General features: G+C 50.4%; 1 protein-coding gene across 1 annotated transcript; it reads right to left on the bottom strand.

Moving 5' to 3' along the window:
- Nucleotides 1-3,220: 3,220 nt before the first annotated feature.
- On the bottom strand, nt 3,221-9,300 carry Trib3 (tribbles pseudokinase 3). The gene is made up of 4 exons (XM_028774953.1): nt 9,094-9,300; nt 8,283-8,573; nt 5,583-5,875; nt 3,221-4,492 (listed from the first exon to the last, which is right to left on the bottom strand). Exons 2-4 carry the CDS (start codon nt 8,571-8,573, stop codon nt 4,012-4,014), a joined length of 1,065 nt encoding a protein of 354 aa, XP_028630786.1. The 5' UTR covers nt 9,094-9,300; the 3' UTR covers nt 3,221-4,011.
- Nucleotides 9,301-9,689: the final 389 nt, after the last annotated feature.

Below are 9,689 nucleotides of genomic sequence, written 5' to 3' on the forward strand. Positions count from 1 at the left end.
ATCTGTTTACATGCAATAACACTTTGTCTGTGTGTGCCAGATGACAGGTAAACTCTGGGTGTGTGTGTCTGAGGATTTGCATTCTTACTGCCTTATTTTCTTCTGTGGACCATGTAGGTGTCTATAGTGGTGTTTCCATCATCCCTGACATCTGCAAAAATTAGCTGTGAAGGGAGGGGCAGATGCAGTCTTCATTTTTTTTCCTGACCTTATCCTTCTCCCTTTAGGGGACAAGCTGTTATTTTCTTTGGGCACTTTTCACCTAAGTAGGTAGACTCTAATATTCATTGAAACCCTAGTTCTCAATCAGGGTGACAGTGCCATGTCTGAGTAACTCTAAAAAAGAGGGTCCCTATCCCTGGGTCTCAATTTCTTCCTCTGTACACTGATAGTAATGACAGCTCCCTCTTAATAGCTATTGTAAGGATCTATATAAATGACCGGTTACTGATATATATCACATTCTATAACCCTAAAGTTAGAAGTACAGGGCATGGTGGCACACATTTGTACCCTCGGGACTTTGGAGGGAGAGGCAAGGAGATCACACAGACTCAGAGCCAATTTGAGATACTTCTCTCACACTGTCTCAAACACCCTAAAAACAAACGTTTCTGGGAGTCAGGAACAAAGAAAGGCTTCTTAGTGGTTCTGGCTTGACGCTGGGAATGAGTTTGACTGAGGCTACAGGTTGATTTGTAGGAAATCCCCCCACCTCACCCCACAGCACACGGTTCCCTCTGAGAGGTGCAGTACAGGTGACCTAGGAGAGGGAGGTAAATCCATCCTTATGAATGCTGGGTTGGCAAGCACCTACTGCTAAGCTGTATTCCCAGGCCAATCTCTATTCCTTTCCTTGCATCCTCCTTTCTTCTTTCCTCCTATTAATCCCCACACTGTGTTTTTAAAGACAGACTCTGTGCTAGAGCGATGGCTCAGAAGTTAAGAGGACTTACAGAAAAAGAATTCTGTTCCCAGCACCCACACGAGGTGACTCACAACTGCTTGTGACTCCAGTTCCAAAGGATCCCACTCCCTCTCTGGCCTCCATGGGTACCTTCACACACACATAAATAAAAATAAAGTATATCAGAAAAGATAGAAAGGAAGACAGAGTTTTACCATGCAGCCTCACCTGGCCTGGAACACACTATGTAGTTCAGTTAACCTCAAACTCATGGCAATCCTCCTGCCTCTCTCCATTGGAATCACAGGCATATAGCATCACATGTGGCTCCAATATACACATATATACACGGGTATATTTATATACCTATATTTTTATTATTAGCTACACATTTTCTGCTTCTCCCATCAAGAAGAAATCCACTTTTCTGCCTACCAAACTAAGCTGTGCGACAGTTTGTGTATCAGATTTGCCCTTTCTTGTTGTGTTTTGGAACCCAGAGACCACCACATGGCATGATGGCTGAGCCTCTGACGGATGCTGCAGGACTGGTCAGCAACTGGACAGAGCCTCTATAAGGTCTAGGCCACAGAATCTTTCAGTGCCTCATACTTCCTTCGGGCTATTGCCAGGGAGAAGCCATAGGACCATTCTGAGAGTGTGGGGAATGGTTAGGTAGACTTTCTGGAAGCTTCTCCAGAAAGAGCCTTGGAAACATCAACTAATGTTTCCTGCAAGGTAATGATGCCAGGTCCCCCTTGTTCTGAATGCTTTATTGGTGGTGGGAAGATGGCTGAGAGCTTAAAGCATTTAGATCCCAGATCCTACACAAATGCCTTGAAAGTGAGAGACAAGATCCCAGAGCAGCAGGCTGACTGACAAGACTAGCCATATCAGGGAGACCAGGGTTTGACTGAGAAACCCTTCTCAGCCAGGCAGTGGTGGCATATGCCTTTAATCCCAGCACTCAGGTGACAGAGGCAGGCAGATCTCTTAAGTTTGAAGCCAGCCTGGTTTACAGAGCGAGTTCCAGGACAGCCAGGACTACACAGAGAAACCCTGTCTTGGAACAAGAGGGAGGGAGAGAAGGGGAGAGAGAGGGAAAAGACCTTCTTTAAGGGAAAAGGTGGAGGAGGAAGAGTAATTAAGGATGATCCAATTTATCTCTCTCCATCTCTGGGTGCCCTCACGCATGCTCACATGAGCACATTCGCACACACGTGCACGCACTTGCACACACACATGATATGGAAAAGGAAAAAGGAACCCATAGGTGTCTTGTAGGTTGGGTCCTATTCTCTGCCTTTTCCAGATAAAGAGCCTGGGATATAGAATGGTTAAGAAACTTGCTGAGGGTCCATCCAACAACTGGTGTGTTCTGGAAAGATTATACTTGGGGAAAGACTGACTCTCAAGTGCTGGCTTCATAAGTGCTACAATGCCACTTTTCTTTGTGCAATGTGACATAAGTGCCAGCTGTCTCCATGGAGAAAAGCCAGGGACTGAAAGAGTCAAGAAAGCAGGCATTCTGACAACAGCTTGGAGAGCCAGACTTGACCTGTGTTGTGAGTCGACTCCTAGCCGAAAGTGGCTATCATCTTTACAGCCATCTCGAGCCATATACCCTGACAAGAGACTTGTTTTCAACAGCCCGCAACAGCTGAGCACACTCTGATAAACATCTTGTTTTTCTCATATATTTTGTTTTGCTGTTTAGAGCCGCCAGCAGCTAGATGCACGTGGTCTCCACACTGCTAGCTAGGCGCACGTGATATCCACGCTGCAAGGCACATGACGTAGTGCCTTCAGCTGTGCTTGTCCACGAGGGCAAGGCACGTGGTAAAGGGTATAAATACCCAGGATTTCCTTCCAATAAAGAGACTTGATCAGACTTCCTGTCTTGTTTCCATTCTTTGCATCTCTCGCCCTTCCATCTCCTCTCTCTTGCTAGACCCTGACCTGTGGACTGGAGCAGCAGAACGGGCCATTACAAAGTGGCCCCCGAACGTGGGGCAGAATGGGCAGTTACAGACCTGCCCTGCAACCACCCTGTTCATTGACCTGTCTTTATACAAAGTTCCAAGGACAGAACCCATTAATCCTGAGTGTGTTAGGCATGTACTTACACTCGAGGTACATCCCAGCCCTTGGCTTAGAAAGATCCAAGGTCTCTAGAAGAAATGGTATGTACAGGAAGATCAGTGGGAGAATTTTCTCACAAGCCACTTGATAGGGGCTGAGTTGTATCTGGCTTTCATGGTGGGGCTAGTGTTGAAGGCAGGGAAAGTCACCAAGGATGTTAGGAGGTGGAACTCTCTCACATATAGAACCACACAGCTCTCTTTTATTGGGCACATGGTAAAAATACATCCTCAACCAAACCAAAGCCATCAAACTGACAGCAGGCCTGGGTACTAAGAGTCCCCAGAACAGGGTCTGAGACTCTGTATGGCCACAGGGCAGTCCCTGCCTGGTCCTTCCCCTCCAACTTTGGTGCTCCAGCTGGAGGCTACCAGGGTGAACAGACCTGGATCCTCATTCCAGACCATTCCTTGAGTCAGATGCTTCCTTATTGGAATCTTGTCCTTTTGGCTTGAATCCTGCAGCCCCGTCTTCAAGCAGGTTCTCCTGCCTAGAGGCCACAATCGCAGCCTGGCCTGACGCGTGGTCCTGAGGCACAAGTTGAATGAGGACTTTGGTCTTTGGCACAGAGATGTTCCCTTTGTTTAAAGGCACAAGACAGAAGGCAGCTGGGGCACTGATGAAAGGGAATGTCCCATGAACCTAGGACCAGCCCAGAGAAGACCAGCCCTGGTATGAAATGTACCCAAGGCAGGGGCAGATGCCTGGGAGCATGTGGCACTGTGGCAACTTGACCAGCAAGGTATATTTCTCCCTCTTTTTCTTTGCTGTTCACAGCACCTAGAACAGGGCTTGGCACCCAGGGAAACATCACCCCACTATGTACAGGGATGTATGAGGCACACTGGCTGTTTCTTCCTCCAGAAAGGCACATAAGGTTTAGCTTGGCCCGAAAGGCAGGAGAAAGCTGAGACACAGGTACTCAACTCACACCTTGGAGCTGAGGGGCCAGTAAAGTGGCCCTAGCCATACAGCCCTACCTCCCCTTCCTCAGCCTCCTCCAGCTGTGGCCCATCTGGGACCACCTGGTCCTTCTCCTTTCGGTCAGACTGCGGAGGGGAGACTTGGCTGTGATCCTCCCTCAACCAGGGATGCAGCAGGATTCCCAGGGCCACAAGTCGCTCTGAAGGCTCCTTGCGGAGGAGACAGCGAATCAGGCAGCGAGCTGGGGCTGATAGGCCCTCGGGCAGGGCAAAGGTCCCTCTACGGATCTTGCCAAAGAGTAGGGCTGGCTCAGAGTCCTGGAACGGGTATCGGCCAGCCAGCATGGTGAAGAGCGCCACGCCCAGGCTCCAGATATCAGCCGCTTTGCCGGAGTAGGATGGCTGGGAGCTGAGTATCTCTGGTCCCACGTAGGCAGGGCACGCATGCTTGTCCCACAGAGAGTCATCTGGTCCAGTCATCACACAGGCATCTTCCAGGTTCTCCAGCACCAGCTTCGTTCTAGGTAATGGACAGAAAGATCAGATCCCTCTCAAGTCCTCTGGAATAAAAGCCATTAAGCCATCTCTCCACTTACATTACACATTGTCTAGTCCGGGCTTATTACTATCCTCCTGCTTCTGTCTCCTGAGTGCTGGGATTATATGTGTGGGCCATCATGCTGAGCCTCAGTTAGTTTTTTGTTTGGTTTGGTTTTGGCTTTGATGGGTCAGAGTCTCACTATATAGCCCCGGCTCTCCTAGAACTCACTCTGTAGACCAGGCTGGCCTTGAACTCAGAGATCAGCCTGCCTCTAACTCCTGAGTTCAGGGATCCAAGGAGTAAGCCATCACCACTTGGTTTCTTTCTTTTTTTAATTAATTTTTATTATATTTTACGCAAACGGGCGTTTTTCCTGCTTGTATGTTTGGGCACCATGAGCATGCAGTGCCAATGAAGGCCAGAGAGTCTGTCAGATGCCTTCGACTTGGAGTTACAGGTGGTTGTCAGAGACCACGTGGGTGCTGGGACCTGAACATGGGTCCTCTGCAAAAGCAGTAAGTACTTTAACCACTAAGTCATCTGTCCAACTCTCCCATCCCCCACTTTTTTCTTTTTTTTGAGAAAGGATCTCACTACATAGACCCGACTGGCCTGGAACCCACCCTGTGGACTAGGCTGACCTCCAGTTCACAGAGATCCACTTCTCTCTACCTCAGCCAGGATTTAAAGGTGTATGCTACCACCCACAGCTATTCCTCTAGTCCTTATTTAATTTGAAACAGGGTCTGTCACTAAACCAGTAGCTTACCAATTGAATAGACTAGCTGGCCAGTGATCTCTGGGGATCCACCTGTGTCTCCCCCTCTCCCCCATGCTCAGTTGGTAGGGCTACAGATTCCACAGCACAGGCAGCTATCACTCCGTGCTGAGGATTTCTTTCCCTGCCTTTTCTTTTGCTGCTGAGGACGGAATCCAGAGCCTTGCGCATGCTGAGCACATGCTCTACTACTGAGCTGTACCTTAGCTTTTCCTAAATACTCTGCTCTCCGGGACCGCAGTTTCTCCACCATGGCCCACCTCTCGAGTGTGCCTCTGGGGCCACACTTACCTCTCACAGTTGCTGAAGACAAAGCGACGCAACTTGAGGTCGCGCAAGACTAGCCCGTGCTTGTGGCAGTGTGCCACCGCCCCAGCCATCTGTCGGAAAAGCGCAACAGCCTCGGGCTCAGGGATACCGCGGCGGCTGCGCACCAGGCTATGCAAGTCTCCGTGGGTCTTCGTGAAAAAGGTGTAAAGAAGCCGAGAGCCCAGCAGAACGTCTGTGGGACGGGCCACGTGCTGGTGGGTGGGCAGCCGAGCATAAGGTGCCAGCACCGCCTGGGCCTCGCTGGCAGGGTACACCTGGGGACAGAGTCAGGAGTGAGCACAAGGGATCTAGCAAGCCAGGCTGTCCCAGCAACAGCCAACTCTGTGAGCTGTGAGCTACACATACAGAGGCCCTTGCTTAGCAAGTCACTGATAGCCGGGTATTAGCCCATCCTCTGCAAAATCACAGATCAGGAGACCCCAGGGCCAAAAGGCTAGCAAGTAGCACATTTGGGACTAGAATCTGTGCACCCATCTCTGCTCTAAGCTGCCACTCTGTGTGACTTGGCTTCAGAAACTAGGATGTAACCGAAATAGAAAACCACTCCTGGATCCAGACCACCACCATTGCCCCCCTTCTGCCACACATCCAGCCTAAGAACAGTCAGCTCAGTGGCCTGTCTGCAGCCCCCGTTCAGCTGACTGGACTCACAGCCATTACCCCTGTCCTCTTGGTGTCCACAGTGCAGCACAAGCAAGCCTCAAACCATATATCCCAAAGAAATGAGAAAGATGCTAGAATCCAGAATATTTTATATTGCCATCTCAGAGACAAAACATAGGACCAGTCTTTGCTAGGCAAGTGTGGGCTGGTATTTTAGAAATGAGCATCTATTTTAAAAAGTGCAAGCCTGCCATGGTAGTGCACTTGTCTAATCCCAGTACTCAGGAAGCAGAGCCAGGTGGATCTCTGAATTTGAGGCCAGCCTGATCTTCAAAGTAGTTCCAGGCTAGCCAGAGCTACACAGTGAGACTCTGACTCAAAAAAAAAAAAAAAAGAGTGAACCCACTTGACTCAGGAAAAGTGACCTGAATGATCCAAAGGTACCCATATGAAAAGCTCCCCTGTATTAGAGGCATAAGCAGTGCAAAGGCCCTGAGGTAATCAAGAATCAAGACATCAACCTGCTTTCAAATTGCAGACAAAGCTTGCAGTGGTCAGAATGAGGAGGGAGGGAGTCATCTGGGTGGGCCACGAGGGGAATGTGCTCAGAGTTTGTGGGTGCAAACACCTGAAAGGAGGGTCCAGTATGCTGGAGGAAGAAACTGAAGTTTGGGAAAAGGAGGTGGCCTATGACAGGCCACACCGAGGCCTGCTAGAGACTAGTGTCACAAAGTTGATATAGCACTTTGTTGCTTTTGACTTTAAACTCAGCCATGCTGTAAAATGTAAGCCATGTGATCTTGAAAGACAGAGCTAGAGTAGCACAGAGGAAATAAATAGACTACTTTTTCTTTCTCCCCCAGAGTTTGGTCCTGTCCCAGGACCTTTTGGGGGTAGGGTAAAAGGGGTGAGGTTTCTGAGACAAAGTCTTTGTGTCTCCCTGGCTTTCCTAAAACTCACTATGTAGACCAGGCTGGCCTCGAACTTACAAAGATAGTCCTCTCAAGTGCTGCCATTAAAGATATCACTATGGCTGGCCCTTTGTGCCTCTTGTACCTGCAGCCGGGACACACTGCCTTCAGAGCCTCCTCCCCAGGCCTCCTTCGGCTTCTGACATGCACTGTTCTTTATCATCTGCAAGGCCCTCCCAGACTTCCTTACGCTCCCCTGCGACCCTACGTGTCTCCTCCTCTCTTGCTTCTCCTTGCCCTCTGACACCAGTTTCATTTCCATAATGCCCCCCATTGCCTATCCTCTTCTGGTGTGTGCACGTGTGTGTTCTTACGGAGGGCAGGGGAGAGCCTCTGGTGTCAGTCCTCAGATGCTACCCACACTTTGTCTTAGGATTTATTTTTAATTGTGTGAATGTGTGTGTGTGTGTCTGTTTTCGGTCTGTCTGTCTGTCTGTCTGTCTTGTGTCTGTGTATGGGTATGTGCACACGAGTGCAGATGCTTGAGGAGTCAGAGGCCCTGGAGTCACAGGCAGTGGTGAGCTAGCTGCCTCAAGTGGATGCTGGGAACAGAACTTGGGTCTCTGCAACAGTTACAAGCACTCTTAATCACTGAGCAGTGTCTCCAGCCCCTTTATTAATTCTTTCTCTCTTCTCTCTACCTGAGATAGAGTCTCTCACTGACCTCCAGACAAACTCATGAAGAGGCTAGCTGGCTGACCAGCTCTCTGGCTCCAGAGATCTGTCTGCCTGTCGCCATGTTCCCAGTGCAGAATTACAAGTGTGTAAGCAAGAGCCCTGGGTCTAGATTTGTTTTGATTTTTCAGACAGGTTCTCAGTATGTACTCTAGGATTGCCTGAAATTTGGAGCAACCCTCCTGCTTTAGACTCTCCAGTGCTGGGATTACAGGCATGTGCCACCATACCCTGCTTGGGTCTGTTTTTTGGCCACAGCAAGTGCATTGTATATATAGCCTTCCACGGAGTAATGTTAGTTCAGAAATCCAATGATACTCTACAAAGCTAAAAGCTGCAAGTCTCTGGATTCCAGGCCTTTTTTTTTTTGTAGGGTCCTGGGATGCTAGAGGGTAGAGCCGGTAGAATGTACCTTGCAGATGTACTCTGTGCCTGTGGGGCAGTGCAGGGCCCGATAGGTGCAGTTGCCTTGCTCTCGTTCCAAAAGGATATAGGGCCCCAGCCGGGTTGCAGGGGCCACAGCAAGTGACAAGTCTGAGGCGGGAGGTGGGCTGGGGGACAGCAGGCTGAGGGGTGGTCCAGGCTCGGGCTCATCTCTCACTCGTTTTAGGACTGGACACTCGGCATCAATGTTGTCATCAAACTCCAACGGTTTCTTCCTGCAGGTAACATCTGCAGAAGCAGCCAGAGGCGTGGCTCGCATCTAGAGAGAAGGGAAGAAAGGCTGTTTGGTATCCCATCTTCCCTGCTAGGACCCTCGGGATAGAGAAACATCACACTGGGTTTTCCGAAACTCACTAGACATAGCGGTCTCAATTGCAAGGACTGCTAGAAAAGGAACGCACCCGCGACGACTGAAAGACTTAATACTGCAAAAAGGAAAGCTGGGCATAGGGACGCGCCCCTGCATCGCCAGAACCCTGGGGACAGAGGCGAATCCCGGGCCAGCCTGGGCTGCATAATAAACTGGGGGCAGCGGCTCAGGCTCAGGGCGCCCCCAGACGGCGGAGTAAAGGAGCAAGAGAGTGAGAGTGAGAAGAGTGAGAGTGAGCAAAGAAAGCGAGAGCGGGTTGGGGGGGGGAGGGAGAGAGAGAGAGAGAGAGAGAGAGAGAGAGAGAGAGAGAGAGAGAGAGAGAATATGAGTGTTCATGAATACGCCTGGATTACCAGTGACCCTCTTGCCAGACCCGGGTAAACCCCCTTCTCAGCTCCCTACTGGGTACCTTGTCTCCTGGGGTCTCAGAGCCGCCTGCGCCCGCAGCCGCGCTGGAGGATCGCCGCCAGCCTAACTGATCTCGGAGTCCCCAGCACGCCGGTGCCAGACCCTAGCCGTCACGTACTCGGCAGTAGCCGCTTCCGCTGCTAAAGTGCTGCGGCACCGGGACGCGGGCTCGGATCCCCGCCCGGCTGATGTAAACCTGAGCTAATCTGCCGATGACGCCCAGCGGCCCGGGATTGCACCATCCATGACCCGCCCATGTTGCCGAGCGAGCTCCGCCCTCACCTTCGGGGCCACACACCCCCAAACCCCCAGCTCCTGAAGTAGCACTCTGAAGCCACCGACTCTTCTTATTGTAGTACTTTACACCTATTTCCCATATATGAAATGAGAATAGTGGTAAAAAGAATGAACGAAGGCTGTTTAAAAATCTCGCCAATCCCTTCCACTCCCTACCCCGTAGTCGGGCAGAGGCCAGCCTAGTCTACAGAGTGAGTTCCAGGATATCCAGGGCTATCCAGAGAAACCCTGGCTCAAAAAACAAACAAAACAAATATCGCCTCCACACCCCACTACAGACTGGGCTAGAAGCCCCACGCT

Source organism: Grammomys surdaster, unplaced genomic scaffold, assembly GCF_004785775.1.
Source record: "Grammomys surdaster isolate TR1022 unplaced genomic scaffold, NIH_TR_1.0 251, whole genome shotgun sequence".
In the NCBI taxonomy this organism is placed as follows: Eukaryota; Metazoa; Chordata; class Mammalia; order Rodentia; family Muridae; genus Grammomys; species Grammomys surdaster.

Bases quoted from the DNA above. Each gene is read 5' to 3' on its own strand.
- Trib3 (XM_028774953.1), bottom strand. From the start codon at position 8,573: ATGCGAGCCACGCCTCTGGCTGCTTCTGCAGATGTTACCTGCAGGAAG. The intron at 5,876-8,282 runs GTACATTCTACC...CTCTGTCCCCAG, and splicing joins GCACAGAGTACATCTGCAAG to GTGTACCCTGCCAGCGAGGC. The intron at 4,493-5,582 runs GTAAGTGTGGCC...TCCATTACCTAG, and splicing joins GTCTTCAGCAACTGTGAGAG to AACGAAGCTGGTGCTGGAGA.